Below are 20600 nucleotides of genomic sequence, written 5' to 3'. Positions count from 1 at the left end.
TTAAAATAAATTTTTATTGAAGCGATATTGGTTTATAACCTTAAAGTTTCAGGTGTTACAGCATTCTAATTGGACGTCTGTATCTATGCTACAGCATTATCACTACCAAAATCTAGTTTCTATCCATTACCATACACTTAACCTCCATTACCTGCTTCACCCATTCCTCTAATGCGCGTTTCTTTTTATCTAATGCTCTAAGAATTTGCGTATGGTTTTGCGGTAAGTTATACACAATAAACAAGAGTTCACCTTGGTGGAGGGTGAAAATCAATACATATTCCTAATAAAGACTTTTCAAAGAATGGTAAAGTTTTATCTTAATACATTCCAAGTAAACAGCCGGTATAATAATAATATGTGTGTATAAGAATCAATAGAAAAAAGTATATAGCAATAAATCATACTTATTGTTAATAAATGAAGCATCAAAATTGATAGTAAAAGAAACCATGCATTAAAAAAAAAGTTTTTATGAGACCAATTAACAGTTACCAGAAAGGAAGGTGAAGGGAGGTGGGTAAATTAGATAAAAGAAGACAATTGCATAGTGAAAGGCAGAATGGGGATTTTAGTGGTGACCTTAAGGTAACATATAAATGTGTTTTTTTTTTAAAGATTTATCCATTTTTTATACATACAAGCACTGGGTACAGTTAGAAGTGCAGGAGGGTGAGAGAATCCGCCAGAGCCAGAGCGGGGAACAGAACAGGCAGATCAACAAAGTACACTGCTGATGGGAGCAGCGGGCGCAGTAGGAGAGGTCTGCACGCCATGTGGGACACTCGCAGGCAGCCAGGGATCAAACCCGTGCTACAGAGGCTGCTGGCAGTTTCATAGCCCAGCGCTCAACCGCTTCGCCACCGGGGAGGCCCTAAATGCATTTATTTTTAATGATGCACACCTCAAACTTACATAATGCCATAATGCAATCAATACTACTTAAATAAATAAAAAAGTAAATAAAAGAATTAAATGTGAAAAAAGAAAACATTTTAGATAAGTTTAAATTCTACTTCATTTTATATTCAAAAATAAATTCTAGAAAGTTTAAAATGTTGACTATTTAAAATCTATCCAAATTAAAAACAGAAGAAATGCAACAGGTGGGACAGGATATTTACTCAACTATTGGAGATTTACTTAACATCCGAGATGAAGAAACCGTAGATGATTACACAAATGTGAAGACTAACAGATTTGGTGACGTTAATATAAAATTTCTGACTACAGCAACATTTCATAAAAATGCGAAGCAGACTAGGACAAAAGAAATGCAGCAAAAAGTAAAAACAAGCAAAATTAAGAGATAAACCACTGACAAAATATTTCAGACAGTTACTAAATTCTAATTCTGTGTTATAAAATACACCCCTTGTTTTATTCAGAAGAACGCCTCTAAGTTTATGCACCCCATAGATGATGAGAAATAAATATGAATTTGATGTTTTCATTCACACCTAAATTCAAAATCACTACTGCCATGCTCTATATCAGTAATATGGTCTCAGTGTGAAAAATTTTCTACAAATGCAACTTCTAATCTCTGTGATATTACAAAATTAAGATGTGTTTTTAACAGAAACATTGCATCAGCAAAATAGATGGTGGAATAAGGACTTCCAAAATTCTTTCTTCTTTAAAAGTGAGTCAGAATTAACTAACTTACATCTCTAGAAATTAACTAGGGACTTTCAGCATTCTAGGGAATGTTTATTCAAGAAAAATGAATCTTGGTAAGAACATTCATCTGTGTGACATGTTATCATTGTTAGCATTGCCCTATTCTCAATACCCCTTTCAGCCTCCAACGTAACCTGAAAACCAACAGTCTGCAGTAAAAGAGGGAACAGAACAAGATTAGAACTGCAGAGATCCATTTCCAGAGAACTGTCTGGTGCTTTCCTGAAAGAATTAACACCAATCCTTCAAAAACTCTTCTAAAAATTAGAAGAGAGGGGAACTTGTCCTGACTCTTTTTATGAAACTAGTATACTGATACCAAAACTAGAAAACGGCATTTCAAAAACAGAAGCAAAACTACAAATGAAAAGCCCTTATGAATTTAGATGCAAATATCCTCAGCAAGATAGCAGGAACCTGAATCCACTAACATACAAAGAGAATTAAATACAAGACAAATGGGTACTTTCCCAGAAGTGCAAAGTTTGTTCAATATATGAAAATCAACCAAATATATAAATCACACATATAATGCTTTTATTCTATGAAATTGTATGTCAATATTGCCTCTGGTCCCCTCTAGAAGTTTTAGAAGGAGTCCGTTTTCTGTTAAAAAAAAAAAAATTCACAGTCACTTTTAATGGTCTCATTATTCTGCAGAGAGAACTGTTTGAATAGAGGATAAATAAAAAGTATAAAGCATTATTAAAACTTACCATCTGGGGATGTTTGAAAATGGGGTGCATGAAAGTGATGAATAAGCATTGGTTTCAACCTATGATGTAAAAGAAAGGGAGATCATGGGAATATTCAAGGTCAAATAACCCAAGTTCACTTGGAGATGTATTTCCAAATCTTAGATGATTACTGCCAGTAATCAAGAGTATCTCTTAACTAGAGAAACAGATGTAAGTGTGGATTAGAGGTTCACAAACAACACTTATGAAGGTAGTTTGACAAAGGCTGTAGATGGTGCCTTGTTGACCTAGAGTTATTTTGAGTGATCTAAAATCACAGTTGCTGCCTGATGCTTTAAGAAATCTGCCTGGGATCAGAAAACGTGTTGTTCACATTAGTATTGGTTGCTGTTAAACTAGACTTAAATAGATTATTTGGAAAACATGAACATACAAATTTAAGAAAATGCAAATTTATTTTAATAGTATTCTTGTGTCTTTAGCTTAAAGTATATTGTAGAAAATAACATATCCCTCCAAATTCCATGGTAAGTTAATCGATAGCAACTAAAGAAGTTAGAATTATTGGTCTAAAAATTTCTAATTAATTACTTGGTCGGGAATCATTTATTCACAATTTAGAACAATGATCTTTAACAGTGTGCATTGTAGTGTTTATGAATATATTATTAGGCACTAAAGAGATTACTCTAAAATTCATAATAAAATGAAAAGAATATTTTTATTTGGTCTTCAGTGAGCATTAGAATGATAGAGTGGTCATGTAACTTATCATTCAGTACCTGTGAGTGTTAACAAATTTTAATCCAGCTAGTGTTGTCAAGACTTGACAAATTATGAATACTAGATAGTCTTTTGAGAAGTATTTTTTCTTCTATTGACTTAGAAATCACTCTAAATCAACGACATGGTCAGAAAAGCTTTTTTTGTCTTCAAAAATAAATTACTGCATACAGGTGTGTTTGCTGTAACAAAATAAAGCCTAAATGAAATCTAGAAAATCCAGAGACATAAAGTTCAAGTCATAATTATAACTCACTATTTCACTCCTTTGCCTGCATCACTCTCTATCCCACCACTACTGAGAGGGAGGAGTGACATTTTACAGATATAATAAGTGTCCTCATTAATGTATACTTGATTAGGCAGAGAGCACTAAAAATATATTCATGATTTCTTCCTTGTCCTTATCCCCTTCCCAGTACCCAAGGTCCATAAAATTGCTTTCCATTCAACTCTGAAGAAAATATCAACAGAGAAATGGAAGTCTTTACCATTTGCCTCGAAGGGAGGTCTTGAGTTGGATCTTAAAGGAATTAGTTCAATCAGAATTCACATGGAGAGCTCCATCCATATGGCTTGGGAAACTATTTCAAGGGAGCAATTCTAGGGTGTTTTCAAAAGATATTATATGTCATATTTCACCTTTTAGGTGTCCTTGTGAACTTCAGGTTCACAAATTGTTTCAAGAGCCAAGCGACTTGAGAGGCGCAAGTATATAAGGCAGGATTAGCTCAGCTGAGTGGTTGTCAAATTGAGTAGACACAAAGCATCATGTGAAGATGATGCTTATAGTCCTGCGGTTTTGGCAACTAACTTGTGACACATATGGGACATATGGGACAGTTCATTTCAACTGGGCTAACTTGGGCAAAACAGTTTATACAGCCCAGTTATATACATCCTCTAGTGTAGTATAAAGTCTATTTCTAGTGTTTAGGCATAGATGTTATTTTGTAAGGGTTGGGAGTGAAGTTGGAGAGCGCTTGTAACCCTTGACATATCCTGGCAGTTGTGTCAGAACTATTTTCTCTTTTAAGTTGATGGGAAATTATATTGTTGGAGATATGTGGTTTATGTTTGAGTAAGAGGGGGGTTATTAATTACAAGACTTCTTGATCATTTAGGCTATTAGTTATTGCAGCCAGTTCATCTGGAACAGAAGACCAGGCTGGAAGAAGCCTTCATGAAATCATTCACACAGAGAAACATCAATACACAGCAAACCCTTGACAGCAACTGGAACTCTGTGGTGCAGCGGTTAACCTTCACATGGGCGGGGAGGTTGAACATCCTGCATAGTGCTGCCAGGAAATCCCTATTTTATACTAAAAGGGCACTGGCTGGTTGCATATGTAGGATGTCCCATCTCCCTGCCCACTTCGTCGGGACAGATGCTGGAAACACCACTCTGCTTTACCGAAGAACCATGAAATCTACGTGTCGTGTCAAGGAAATGTAAATACTGAGCTGTATCACCAGTAAGGCACTCTGACAAATATATTTAGTAGAGGATAGTGCACTGAATGCTGTGATCTTGGTTAGAGACAGTGAGTATGTAAGGGGATCTGTAAGCTTTGAGCAAGTAGGGATGGAAACTGAAGGTCCTGCAGAGCTAGCCACTCCACTAGCCATACAGGTAATGCCTTTGGGATTAGACCTCCTATCCTGAGCATGGCACCAAAGTAGAGGGATTTAGTAATTGGGCATATTTGCTTGGGTGCTTAGAGGCAGAGTACCTAAAGGAAAGTAGGATCCAATTCCTACATGCAGAAAGAAGCAAAGGTAAGAGCCTGAGAAGCAGTCCAGAATTTCAGGTCTGAGGATCAAGGTAAAATGATAAATTAAAAAATATATAGATATATAGATATATAGATAGATATAACTTGCAACATCAGAAGCAATAGATTTGGGCACAGTAGCCCAGAGAAGAGCTAGTAATTTTAAATCAAGTTAAAGTGGGTGGAAAGAGTCTATCAGGGAAGAATCAAGCTACCAGAGGAGCTTCATGATTCCAAGGGATAAAGTTAGTGGCCTGTCACCCAAAACATTTAGAAGATGTAAAATTGATGCCAGATGCAGTTTTCAATCATATCCAAAGAACTGAGTCAAAGGCAAGTTATCAGGAAATATCCAGAGCAGACTGAGTGGTCAAAAACAGCAGGGGAGAGGCTGTAATAAATTAGAAAAGCACAATCCAGCCATTTCTGCAGGGGAGGAAGTGATCTCAGAATAAAAATTGATTTTTATTTAAAATTAAGAGTCATTTAAATAGAATAAATATATATGGGTATAGATTTTATACACTGATTTATATTTAATTTCCCAATTTTCACCAAAGAAAGCTGAAAATTTCACTATGAACCTGTATATGAAAGTTCCTGATCTATAGGAGACACTCTAGCAGACAAACAATGCTGCCAATAGCACCAACTTGAGTGACAGCTTAGTTTTCTGGGGTGCTATTGAGTTTTCCAGAGACTTTAAGTTAGCAGTCACATTATCCAGACCATCTCAAAAGATTTTGGTGTTCTAAAAGGGGTTTATAAACTATGTATTCAAATCTGGATTAAGTTTCCAGTCAACTAGCCTCAGTTTGGCACTCTTCAGTAGGTGACAATTAGGCCAATAGTAGGATAAGAAAAAGGCTGCCTCAGGGTTGGGGATTCAGTGCATTTTTACCTGTTTGCTTGCCTCAGCAGTACAGTCTCTGGAATTTTGGACTCAGTGCATTTTGTGGTTTCATGTCTAAGGATTCAAAAATTCCCTGAAAATCCATGGGTAAACTGTTGTTTCTAGCATTCCCTTATAATTGTCTATTGAGTCTGTAGAGGTATATCCTCTTTTGTCACTGATAAGTATTGTTAATTTGTGTCTTCAGCTTTTATTTCCTCCTGACCCTGTGTAGAAGTTATCAATTGGTCTTTTCAAAAAAACAGCATGTCATTTCATTGAATTCTATTATTGTGTTACTGCTTTGGTATTTATTATTTTCTTTCAAAACTGTGGATTTAATTTGCCTTTCTTTGTCTAGGACTTTAATATGCAACTTAGATCATGACTTTGAAACATTTCTCTTTTCTATGATAAACCATTAATTTAGAAATTTCCCTATGAATACAGTTTAGCAGCATCACATTTAGTTCAAATTATTTTCTGATTTAATTTGAGTCTCCCTCTTTGAAACACAGACTACGTAGAAGTATGATGTTTAATTTCCAAATACTTGGGCTTTTTAAGATTATTTTTGTTATTTTTTTAGATTAATTCTTTTAAGACTGACTATATATTGTATAGTATCAATTATCCTAAATTCTTAAGATTTATTTTATGGCCCAAGATATGGTTTTTCCTGGTCAGTTTTCCAGGGGCTCTTGAAAGGAACGTGTATTCCCTTATTGTTGGGTGAAATGTTTTATGAATGTCAATTTGGTCAAGTTCACTGATAGCGTAGTACGGTTCTTTTATATCATTATCAAATTTCTTTCTATGTGTTCAACCAGTTATTGCAGAAAAGATGCTGACATCTCAAAATTATGATTGTACTTTGGATTTTGCCTTTCTTTTCTTTTGCCTTATAAAAATTTGAAGCCCTATTATCGCGTGCCTAAATATTTAGGATTGCTATATTTCTTTGATGACTGGACATTTTTCTCATAAAATGGCCTGTGTTATCTTTGGTAATATTCTGTGATCTGAAATTTGCTTTGTCTGATATTAATATAACAACTCTACCATTCTTTTTTTTCCCTCCAGCATTCTTTTGATTAGTGTTTCATATTTCTTTTTCCATTCTTTTACTATTTATCTATCTATACCATTATATTTAAACCTGCAGGGTTCTTATAGACAGCATATAACTGGGTTCGGGTCTTGTTTACTTTTTTTTCTTTATATCCAACATTCTACTCTCTGAAAATTGGTATAATTTATACTTTATACCATTTGCATTTAATGCAATGACTGATTTATAAATATTTAGATTCTTGTATAGTACTTTATTGTTTTCTGTTTATCCCTTCTCTTTTTCATTCTTTTTTTTCTATTTCTTAATTATTTGGGGTTATGCATTTCACTTTGGTATTCCATTTTTATTGATCTACTGCTATTTTGCCTATACAAATGTTTATAGATTTTTTTGGTGATTGCTGTCTAGATAAAAATATGCATACCTATATTTCAAAATTCCTTGATACTTAGAATTTTATCACCTCAAGTGAATATTAAAAACTTGCAACCACATAGAGTTCTTTAAATACCTTTGTTTCAATTGTAATATGAAACACATTATGTACATTGAGAAGCGTCTCAATGTTATCATTTTAATTTCAGACATTCACATCTATTTTAAAAGCATAAGAAAAATAGTTGATTATCTTTCCCAGATTTTTTAACATTTCTGTTGTTCTTTACACATTCTTCAAGTTTACAAGTTTTCTAGTAATATAATTTCTTTCCTTCTGAGAACCTATTTTAACATTTTTAGAGCAATCTCCTGGCAATCAGGTCCTCAGTTTCCCTTTATATGAAAATCTCTTTCTCACTCAGTTATTAAATATATTTTTACTAGATATAGAATTCTATTATTATGATTATACTGCCTCTGTCTTCCTTGGTTTTTGATTAAAAAAATATGAAGTTATTCATATCATTGCTCCCTTATACAAAATGATTTTTCTCAGCTGCTTCAAGATTTTTTATATTTTGTTTTCACCATAGTATATTGTGTTTAGGCATAGGCATAATTTTCTTTGAGCTTAATCATTTGGGTTTTGCAAAAGTTCTTAAGTCTGTACATTTATTTTTTCATTAAATATGTGAGTTAAAGTAAAGCAGAAAAATATTCAGAAAAAATAACAGATTTAATTATCTATTGGAATGAAAAACAATCCCATATTTTTTCCTTCCATATTTTTCTGCATGTTTTGATCATTGAAATGTTTTGATCATTTCTTTTTTTTTTAATTGAGGTAACCTTGGTTTACAACATTAGATATGATGCAAGATTTTAGGATTATAATTATACAGAATTATCACACCTCTCCAAATATATGTTACCACACCAGGCCCACCACCAAGGCCCTCATAATCCTCCACCATTTTATTTATAGTCCATTGTTCCCTCCCCATTTTAATCTTTACACTCCCCTCCTCTTCTTTTTTTAAATTTAGGCAATGTTGGCATACATTGCTTTTTATACAAACTCTAGATTTCTAGGGTTTTTTTTTTTTTTTTGGTTTGTTTTTTACTGCAGCTGTTTTGTTTCTTTTTAGTCCACATATAAATGAAGCCATGCAATATTTGTATTTCTCCTTTGAATTATGTTGCTTGCATTATCCCCTCCAGTTCCATCCCTGTTGATGCAAATACTGGATGCTTTAGACCATTATTTCTTCTAATTTATTTTTCTGTGTCAACCTTTCCCCTCTTCTAAGAGTCCAATGGCTCAAAAGTTAGACATACACATGTTATCTCATGGTTTCCTTCTAAGTTGATTTGTTTTCAATTTTTCTCACTTTTGTTCAGTTGAGCTATTTCTATTGATCTACAGTCACTTTTAATGACTCTTCATCTGTCATCTCCTTTCTTCAACTGCAACCATCTAGTGATTTTTTTTATTTCTGATATTGTGGGGTTTTTTTCAGCTCTGAACATGTCACTTGATTCCTTTTATAAGTTCTACTTCTTATTTGATAATTCCTCTTTCTATTCATTTCAGGATCATCTACCCTCCCTTCATTGAGCATGGTTATGGTAGCTTTTTTGAAATCTTTGTTTATTTCTGTCCTGTACAATTTCTGAATTTAATGTATTTGAAATATATTTACTGCATTAATATTTATAACATTGATGACTTTTGGTAAATTATTAGAATTAAGTGGATTTTAATTATTTATATATAAAGTTTTACTTAAGAATGACTTATGTATTTTATCAGTTTGTTCTTTATTATATATCAAAGGATCAAAAATTTGTTAACAAATGTGAAAAGATATGATATTGAATAACTCTTGCATTCTTGGAATAATTTTTTCTCACATGTTTTATTATGCCTTTGATACTTGGTTGGATTCGATTTGTCAGTATTTTCTGTCTAACTTAGAATCCATATCAATGAATGTTATTTATCTCAAATCTTTTTTTCAGTGTTTTGTGGGTTTGTATATTGCCATATTGTTTTTTTATGAAATGAATTGGAGAATTTTAAACTTTTTTATGAATGTTCACATTTCTTTATATGCTAACTTAGAGAGATAAATTATAATGCCTTACTTTGGGTCTAAAAAAGATTTATATACTATGCATTCAAATCTGGGTTAAGTTTCTAGCCAACTATCCTCAGGCAGAAAATGTCACATAGAGTATGATTACATTTATATGAAATATCCAAATTAAATAAACCCATAGAAATAAAAAGCAGGTTAGAGATTTTCAGAAGCTGGTGAGGGGGAAATGAGGAGTCACTGCTTGGTATGTTGTTGCTTCCTTTTGGGATAATGAACTATTTGGAAATTTAAGTGATGGTCGCATAACATTGTGATTATACTAAATGCCACTGGATTTATACACCTTAATGTGATTAATTTTATGTGATGTATATCTCAATAAACATAATCACTAATGAAGGCGTCCTCAATGTCATCATCATGGAAAATAATGGTCCCCAATTTCGCTTTCTTTGAAAATTTAAATTATGAAAGGAAATATATGTAGAGTAAAATTTAAAACTACACTCAGTATAATTTGAATAATATGTCTATGCTTTCTTTCTGTTCTCTTTCAGATTATGTCTGGCCACTACCTAGATATTTGTGCCCCGTCTGGATTTCTTTAGATGTTTTATTTTCTACGGCGTCCATCATGCACCTCTGCGCTATCTCGCTGGATCGGTATGTAGCAATACGTAATCCTATTGAGCATAGCCGTTTCAATTCACGGACTAAGGCCATCATGAAGATTGCTATAGTTTGGGCAATTTCTATAGGTAATGAACTCCCCTGGCCATTAGAATTGCAGCGGCTATGCTCAATACCTTCGGATTATGTACTGTGAACAACGTACAGACGTCGACTGGTAACATTTGCGTTTAATCGGGATTCGTCTGTTTAGTAATTATTCTTAACCTATTTGTGTATCTAGGTTAACAATAATGTAATGTAATGTATATGAGTATATAAATATAAATTTTTCATTTATAGTGCTAAATTATTTTATGCATCAATATGCCTATGAATTCTGCAACACAGATGCAAAATTTTTGAGATCTTTAAAACAATTGAAGATGAAAAATATATATGAAGTCTAAATTTTAAAAATAAAGCATTTAAATTCTAGAAAAGATAAATCTTTCTCAGAATTTTCATCATAATATTTTCATTCTAATGTCATCTTCTGTGGAAAAATTAATAGTGCAATATGAACATTCATGAGGTAAAAATGTCTATGTTGTAAATCAACCTAAAATACACTATTTCCTTTCTGTTTTTAAATATCTTCTTAAACCATGATAATACAAAAAGAGAAAAATATATATGTATTTTTAAGATTTGGGGAGGTTGAAGAGAGAAAAATGATTGTCTGAGATTTCACAACACAAAGTACTAACCACTATACGATCATGGTTATCTGAGGTTTCAAATGATTTTCTTCAATAATTTTTAATTCTAGTAACTGATAATATGATGATAAACAGGTACATGAAGAAGCAAGAAAGCATAATCCAGCTATAATGCAATAAAAGATAATACAAAGAAATGCAAGAAGGTTGAATTACCAAGCATAGACTTTAAGTAACTATTTGTAATGTGCATATGGAAATTACAACTTAAACTCAAATTGTTCAGCAAGGAGCTACAAGTTAAAGAGTGGCATTTAAGATTTGAGAAACAACTAGAAAATCTGGAACCTAAGCACAAGAAAAACATTTAGTTGGCAAAGTAGACATGGCTGACATGACGAATAATTGTGGTTGGTTAGAAGAAACTGCAATGAATGAAACAAGCAAAACTGGAAAGAGAGAGAAGGGAATAACAAGATAACAGGCAGAGTTCTACAAGAAGAGAAAACAATGGCAGAAATGTAATATTTGGTAAAATAATGGCTTTCCAAATTCATGAAAGACACAGATTCACACATTAAAGAAAAATGAATAAAATAATTATACCCATCATAGTGACATTGAAAAATAAAGGGGAAAAAATTATGAAGATATCAACTTCAATAGAACAACAATAAGCTGAATGAATACCTTCCCAACAGAAACAATCAAAATCAGATTTTTAAATGATAGTGTCAATTTGTTAATAAAAAGTGAATAATGAATTAAAGTCATATATTTAGCAATGATATACTCCAAGAATAAAAGTGAAATACATTGTGAAAAAAGCAAAAGCTGGTAAAACAGAACAAAAGAAGCCTCCTACTTAAGAAATACTAAATGGTATTCTTAAAGCAAAGGAAATGGCAGCAGATGGAAAGTTGGAGATTAAAGAAAAGATTTAGATCAATCAAGGTGGAAAATATGTGAATATATGTTTTAAAATTTTACTTATAAAATAATAATAATGACTTTTGTGGGTGAGTATATTTATGGAACTAAAATGCAGGAAAAATAGTATGTAAGTAAAAAGAATTGAAAATAAATTTTTTATTGTCTAGAAGAGAAATAGAAATTATATTAAATATTAACTTTCAATGAATAAAATATAACATGTACATTCAAGGGTAATCACAACAGAAAAAGGAATGTTTAACTTCCAAATTGCAGAGGGAAATTATAAAGTAATATAAGGAGGCAATAAAAGATAGGTTAAGGAATGTAGATAGAATAGAATACAAAATATTTATCAAGATAGCAGAATTAAGTCCAATATAACCATAATTATATTTATTGTAAATGAACTAAATATTCTAAGACTGTCAGGATGTGAAAAAATTACCCAACTGATGTGTTTGTAAGAGGCATATATAAAGCACAAGGAAAGTAAGGATCAAAAAAGGTACTTCACACAAACACCAACCAACAGAAAGATTATGTAGCTGTATTAATAATCTGTCAAATAGATTTTTCATCATTGAATGACAGTCGAGTGTCATTTAAAGATGTTTATGTCAACAAGGGACCAATATACAATGGTGATCCTAATAGGCTACACCATATTCTTGGTGGGTATGAGGCTATATATTATTATGGTTATGTAATTATACTTTATGATGTTGAACAAGAAAATTGCCTAATAAAATATTTATCAGAATAGAGTCTTTTCTTTATAAGCAATGGATGAGTATAAGTCAAAAATGGACAGAACTATAAGAACAGACGGACTAATCTATAATCGCGGTGTATGATTTTTCACATACCTTCTCCAGTAATTGTATGAGGACAATGAATAAACCTGAGCCCATTTACTCATTACAAGCTATATACATAGCTCCATTATTTGCAAGGAAATATTAATCATATTTGACCATAAATTAATTCTAAAGACATTTCCAAAGTGTTGGAATAATAAAATGTGTATTTTTGAATAAAATTGAAAGGGATAAAAATGTTTACCAAAAAGGTAACTAAAAAAACTCCAAGTATTTGGAAATTAAGAAGTTGTTTCTCAGCAAACTTGGACCCAGTCGATTTAGAATCCTCTGGTGAGTCTTCCCTAAACAATATGTGATTGTGTCATTTTACAATAATAATTTTCTCTCAATCATTCTTTTTTCCTGTATTAGTTGGCACGATATTGTAGGGAAGGGTTCTTCACACACACACACACACACACACACACACACACACACTTTACTTGTTATTTATTTATTCATATTGCTAAAGACACATGAATTCTTTTGTAATCAATGTAAGTTAATTTATTAGTTTTTAATTATTTTAATGCTCAAATTGTGCTAGATTTGTACAATGAGAACACCATTTGATATGACCCATGAGCATTTGAGCACTTTCAAACTTTCTAGCATGAATTATGCCAGGTATACCTCACTTTCTAAGCCCTGGTCCTGAAATCAGCCATTCTTTTTAGTGGTCAGTTGTTTTATGAAACAAGATATGGAATCTAAGCAGGCTCATTACTACTAGAATACTGCTATGCCTATATATCTATGCCATTAATCCCAATCTCACACAGGATTCTTCTACTTTCTCAAACTTTATTGTTGTTCATTTTTCTCAGTGAGTAAACTACTGAAAAGCATCAATATATTCATTTATTTATTATTTATTTATATATATATTAAGATTTATTTATTCATACAAAAGCTGGGGTACAGGCCAGAGGTGTGGGAGGGTGAGAGGATTCACCAAAGACAGAGTGGGAAGCAGATCAGGCAGACGGTCCAAAAACACTGCTGAGGGGAGCAGCGGGTGAGACAGGAGAGGACAGCTGCTCCATGTGGGCACCCCCCTGGCTGGCCAGGAATTGAAACTGCACTGCAGAGGCTGTGGACAGCCTCACAGCACTGAGCTCAAACCACTATGCCACCAGGGAGGCCTCTATTTATTATTTGTATTTTATAAACCTGCAATACAACTAATTCATTTTATAATTACTATCCTCATACCACTACCAATAAATTAAATGCTATGTTTAAAATTTTATTTCAATTTTTTGTCTTTATATTGTTTTCCACTAAAGGTGTACATATGTATATATAATCAAAGCATTGTATTCAAAATGCTAGGATTAGTTTGATTATTTTTCTGCAGCGTGGTTCAGTCACTAGTTGTTTACATTTAAAATTTTTTTGGTTTCTGTATATATTCAGTAGTGATTTCTCCAAACTTGTCAACTTTAATTTTTTATTATGTAAAACCTTAATATATTGTTCCAAAAGTTAAAATTACATACACACAGAGAATTGCTATGGCTAGTTAGCCCATTCACTAATTTCTGGAGTGCAGTTCTGGAGATTTTGCAAAAAACATTGTTTTTCCTTTCTTAGATAAGAGATAAAATACCACATATATGTCAATATTTTGCTACTAGAATACTGCTATGCCTATATATCTATGCCATTTTTAATATATCCTAGAAGTCACTCTATTTCAATTCATAGCAAATGGTAGACATAAGATGAAATATCATGTAAAAGACCTCAACACTCCAATTAAAAATCTAACTTTGATTTTTTTATACCCAGTAGTAGTATGTTATGTGGAAATACCATCATTTATTTAACCAATCTCCTCATTTAAGTTTTCTAATAATTTGTGATTACCAATAATTCTACCAGCAGTAATCATGTACAAGTCTCCCTCTCTATATCATTACATAATTTTGAAAGATTATCTTCAACATAATTTCCTAGAAATGAAATTGATTTTTCAAGGTGTAAATGTGTACATATTCGTTTACTTAGAGTTTAAACATTTTTCAGAATTTAGGAATTTTCATTTTGTTAGAAGCTGAATCATTTTCATTCCCACCATTAATGTTGACAAAGTGCATTTCAAAATTTTGCCAATCTATAGGTGAGAAAAGTTATATCTATGTAGTTTTAATCTGCATCTTTTTAATTTGGTTGAAATTAAGTTTGTTTACATACATATGTTTAAGTTTTCTGTTACTAAATTAGTTTTTCACAAATTGTGGCTTTTGTTTGTTCTTGGTTTTTTTTACCATATTTCTTAAATGAATTTTTATAAGTGACAAATAATAAACAATTCACATGCTATAAATGAGAGCATTTTCTGTGTTTGTTATTGCTATAACTTATGTTAAAGATAGAAATTCCCCACTCTCGGGTTGGATAGTAAGTTGCTACATTTTGCTTATTTTTTATATTTAAAACTCTGATACATTTAGAACTTTCATATGGTGAACATGCATTCAATTTGTCTTCTAAATAATCATTCAGTTGTCTCATATTTTAAAAATCCATGTGCTCTGTGATTTGAGATGTCATCTTTATAAAATATAAAATTTTCTTACTTATCTGAGCCTATTTCTGAAGTTTACATTCTCCTCCACTAGTGTGTCTTTTTGTGTGACAATCATAATTTTAATTTTAAAAGTTTTATACTAAATTTTATCTGATATAGCCAGTCACCACTTATTACTCTTATTTTTCAGATTTTGCCTGGAAATTTTAGATTATTCAACTTTGCATATTAGTTTTAACATTTACTTTCCTAGCTCCCCTTCAATTTATATTTTGATAGAGGTCTCTTTAAATTCAAAGATTAACACAGAAATTTTAACCTGCTAGGTTTCTGACATGGACTGGTTCACCCCAGTTCACCCCTCCTTAGGCAACGCAGTGGTTTCCCCGCTCCTGAAAGGTCACCATATTGATACCAAACTTAGTGTGGACACCCATTTGGCACAGTGCACAACAGCCCAGAACTCTTGGTCTCTAGAGATCCTCTAGCCTCAGCCTCCTGAGTAGCTGGGACTTCCAGAATGTGCTGGTAAGGATGTGGAGAAAAAGGAATGCTCTTACACTGCTGGTAGGAATCCAAACTGGTCCAACCACATGGAAGTTGTGTGGAGGTTCCTCAAATTGCAAAAATGGAGCTACCACATGACCCAGCAATTCCACTCCTAGGAATCTAGCCAAAGGACACAAAAACATTAATTCAAAAGCGCACCTTCAACCCCATGTTTACTGCAGCACTATTACAATAGGTAAGCTATGGAAACAACACAAATGCCCAAAAACAGATGACTGATCAAGAAGATGTAATATATATACACAATGGAATACTATTCAGCCATCAAAAAGATAAACTCATGTCTTTTGTTACAACATGATGGAGCTAGAAGGGATTATACTCAATGAAATATTCAGAAGGAAAAAGAAAAATATCAGATGGTTTCTTATAGGAGGAATATCAAGGAACCAAAAAAGGTAGCAAGGGGGGAAAAAGACAAAGCTAGCAGGCAATTATAAATCAGAGACATTCAGCAGGGGAGGAGGAAGGAGAGGGATTAAAACAGAGGAGAAGAGCACAAGAGACTCTGCTGATGGTTCATGGGTGACTTGGTGGTGAGAATTTTATGAGGACTACACCTGAGAGAAGAAATCAAACATATAAAAATGAACAAAGATGTGGTGTGTGTATATATATATATTTATATATAAATATACATAAATAAATAATTAAATAAGTAGATTGATTTAGGAAGACACAAACAACTGAATTTTTAATGCCTTCTCCAATCTACATGCTAATTTAGATTTTGACAACTCTGTCTTCTAGACTTATAGCCAATTTGATTATATAGTCACCCTCATGTTTTGCTTGACACCATTTATAATTCATCTCCTAAGAATATGACATATATTTTTGATATATTTGATATATTCCTTTTGTCAATGTAGAATATTCTTCTTTGTCTCCAGTAACAACTTTTATCATGAAGTTTGTCTTATATTAATATAGCCAATCCAGCTCCTTTAGTTCATAATTTCATGGTACATCTTTTTCTTTTACATTTAATACAAAGAGAATATCTTGTAGATGACAAATACATAGATCTGTTATTTATTCATTTTTATTTTTTATATATTTCTTACATCATTTTTTATTTTTGCACAATGTATGCATTTTCATCTTGGTTATATTCCCCATACAATTGCACCACCCTTATTTTGACCCCAATCCCTCCTCTCTCTGCCCCCCCATAGTGTGTCTCTGGTTTATAGTTGCTTATTGATTTTGATTTTTTCTCTATTATAGTTATTCTTTTTCCTGGTCCCTTATTTAGGTTTTCTAAACTCCTACTATGAGCGAGACCATCCGGTATTTTTCTTTTTCTTTCTAGTTTATTTCGCTGAGCATGATCCCTTCCAGATCCATCCATGTTGCTGCAAATTGCATGAATTTATGTTTTTGGATTGCTGAGTAATATTCCATTGTGTATATATACCACATCTTCTTGATCCAGTCATCTATTTTTGGACATTTGGGTTGTTTCCAAAGCTTAGCTATTGTAAATAGTGCTGCTATAAACATAGGGGTGCAGGTGTGCTTCTGAATTAATGTTTCTGTGTCCTTTGGGTAAATACCTAGGAGTGGAATTACTGGAAGCTCTATCTTTGGTAGGTTGAGGAATCTCCATACAGCTTTCCATGGTGGTTGGACCAGTTTGCACTCCCACCAACAGTGCAGGAGAGTTCCTTTTTCTCCATATCCTTGCCAACATTTGTTGTTGCTAGTTTTTTTAATATGCATAGATCTGTTATTTTAGTCATTCTTCCAATTACTGCCTTTTTATTGAAGTGTTTAATCCATTTATAGCTAGTGTGATTATTGATAAGGTAAGGTTTATGCTTATTATCATGTTACTATTTCTTATAAGTCTTACACCATTTTTTGTTTTTCTTGTTCCATTACTCCCTAGTTCTAATTTAAATTTATATTTATAATTTAAATTTATATTTTTTAGATTGCCATTTTAATACTTTTGTGGTTTCTTTTGCATATTTTTTAGTTATAGTTTAGGGATTTCCCTAGTTATTACAATTAATATAATAAATAATAATCTATTTTGGTTGACAACCAACTTAATTTCATCAAAATTCTTATACTTTGCTTCTTTATAGCATTATCCCTCTCCTTTGTGCTATTCTCATACAAATTAATCTTTATGTAACTTATATGTCTAGCTACAAAAATTTATATTTATTGCTTTATACAGTTCTCTGTTAAATCATGTATTTTGAAGCTGTATTATTAGAGGAAAACATATTTGGGATTTTTATGTTTTACTGTGTAATTTATCCTTTCATTGTTTTAAATGATTCCTTTATTTCTGGTAATATTTCCTGTGTGAAGTATACTCTATCTGATATTAAAATCACCATGCCAGCTTTCTTTTCACTATTTTATGCACAGGATATCATTTACCATCATTTTTCCTATCTATATATGTGTTCATAGCTAAAGTTCATTTCTTTTAGATAGTAATAACCTCACTTTTTAAATTTACTATAAAAAGCACTACCTTCAAAGCTGGAGCATTTGATCCAATTACATCTGATGAAATTATTGATGTCACTGTGTTTGCATCTCATATCATGATCTTTGTTTTCTGTGTTTCATTTGATTTTTATTCCTTTATTCTTTTCTTTCCTTATATTTATCAAATATTTTACCATGATATTTCAGTTACTTTATTGAAATTTTAGCTATACATCTGTAGCGGCAGGAAGGGCATAGTGCAGGTTTCTATGACCTCAGCAGACAGGTGAAGGAGAGTCCTGGAGCCCTCAGTGGCTTTTTCAGGTTTTAATGGTATTTTACCAGGTATGTGGCAGACAGGGGTGCCGTGGGCCAGGAGGCTGGTATATGTTTATCTCTCCAGCTATCAGTCACATTTTATTACATGAAAATTGGGCCAGCTCTGCTTGTGTTTATTTTGTCTTCTATGCTCTTCTCTGAAAATAGTTCTTTCACCTTTGGCCATCAACTCCCATGTTCAAGGGACTCACTATTGCTCTGTAAGATAAGGGACCACTCATGTCAGCTTGATATTGTGTAGTCTTTCTAGGTGTCTTTGAAAAAAGATACTTCTGAAATAGTCTTACAATTTAGTTATAGTTCCACTAATCTATGGTTTTATTTTAATATTGGTCGGTCTGCTCCAGGACATTTATTCTATAGTCCCTCTCTTCTCTTTCATATCACTATTATTCATCTCTTCGCAATCTGTTTCTTGTCTTTACTACTCTACAATAATTGTTCTCTCCGTAATCACTAGTTGACCTTCACATTTTCAAAGACAGAAGAAATGTTACAATTCTAGATACCTTTGTTGCATTTGATGCTGTTGAGATGCTTTCTTCATAACACTTCCTCCTTTTGCTACTTATGACATAATTTTTCATTGACACTGAATTATTACCATGTTGCTATAGATATTTCACAATTTTGGTGCTGGTAGTTTTTTTTTTAATTGAGGTATCATTGGTTTACAATACTGCATATGATATAGGGGAATATATTCATACTTCTTCAGATATATGTTACCATACCACAGCCACCACCAAAATATCCCTAATCTTCCAACACAGACAATGGGTCCCCTACCCCCTTATTTCTAATCCCCATCTTATCCCTCTATTAGCCTCATTTCTGCAATCATAATTCTAGGGCTTGCTTTGGTTTAGTTTTGTCTGTTTCTTTGTTTTGTTTCTTTATAATCCACATATGAGTGAAATGATTCAGTATTTATATTTCTCCTTCTGGCTATTTCACCTAGCATTATCCCCTCCAGTTCTATCCACATTGTTGGCAAATTGCAAGATTTCTTCTATTTTAATAGCTTTGTAGTATTCCATTATGTATACATACCACATCTTCTTTATGCATCTTCTTTATGCACCTCTCTTTGGGCACTTTGGTCATTTCCATGATTTGGCTATTGTAAAATAGTTCTGCAATGAACATAGGCATATAGGTGTTTTTGTATTTGTCTGGTAGATACATGGAATGAAATTGCTGTATCACATGGAATATCTATTTTTAATATTTTGAGAAACCTCTATATTGTTTTACAGAAGGGCTTGACCAGTCTACATACCTACCATCAGTGTACAAGGGTTCCATTTCGGCAGTACTCCATCTGCCCACCTGTGACTATGCAGGTGCTTCTTTTCACCAACTCTCTCCTCTGCAGGGCAGCAGCTTCCTGCCATGCCTGTGACCTGTACCATGCCAAGACTTCTCTTCACTGACCTCCCTCAGCGGAGGCAGCTCTCCTCAAGGCCACCCGCCTGCAGCCATGCAGGCCTCTTTCAGCAAACCTGTCCCTTTCTGGGCAGCTCTTTCTGCCCACTTGTGTCTGTGCAAGTGTCCTTTACTTTTCTGTCCCTTTTCCTAATAAACCTGTTCTTTAAATATATTTTAAAAAAGGTTCCATTTTCTCCATACTCTCACCAACATTTATTGTTTCTGCCATTTTTTTTTTTTATATGGGCCATTCTCACAGAAACTCAGTGGTATTTCATTGTGGCTTTCATTGACGGTAAGCAATGTTGAACGATTTTTCAAGTGTCTGTTGGTAACCAATATGTCTTCTTTGGAGAAGTATTTAATTTGCCCTTCTCCCCACTTTTAATTGGGCTCTTGGTTTTATTTTGCTGTTCTTGTTGGATTCTATAGTTCTTTGTTGATCTTGGAAAATAACCCTTTGTTGGATGTATGATGTGCAAATATTTTCTCCCATAGTAGAATATACTTTTTTTTTAAAGATTTATTTATTTATGCAGATAAGAGGTGGGGTAAAGGCCAGAGATGTGTGGGGGGAGGTGAGAGGATTCACCAGAGACAGAGCGGAGAACAGAACAGACAGACTGACTGAAATACACTGCTGAGGAGAGCAGCGGGCGAGCAGGAGAGGTCTGCTTCACCATGCAGGTTGTTCCCTGGCCACCAGGGATCAAACTCATGCTGCAGAGGCTGTGGATTGCTTCATAGTGCAGTG

The 20600-nt window shown here is 33.1% G+C and overlaps 1 protein-coding gene across 1 annotated transcript in view; it reads left to right on the top strand.

Moving 5' to 3' along the window:
• The window catches only part of HTR2C (5-hydroxytryptamine receptor 2C), a 70750-nt gene that overhangs the window by 41215 nt on the left and 8935 nt on the right, over positions 1-20600 (top strand). Inside the window, exon 3 of the mRNA XM_037512927.1 lies at positions 9947-10147. Within this exon, the coding sequence (XP_037368824.1) occupies positions 9947-10147 (201 nt within the window). The remainder of the gene's footprint in view (positions 1-9946; positions 10148-20600) is intronic.

Source organism: Talpa occidentalis, unplaced genomic scaffold (genome assembly GCF_014898055.3).
Source record: "Talpa occidentalis isolate TD23 unplaced genomic scaffold, MPIMG_talOcc4v2.1 talOcc4.15, whole genome shotgun sequence".
NCBI lineage: Eukaryota > Metazoa > Chordata > Mammalia > Eulipotyphla > Talpidae > Talpa > Talpa occidentalis.
Note: the sequence above shows the minus strand (reverse complement) of the source record. Positions and strands in the feature narration are given on the sequence as shown.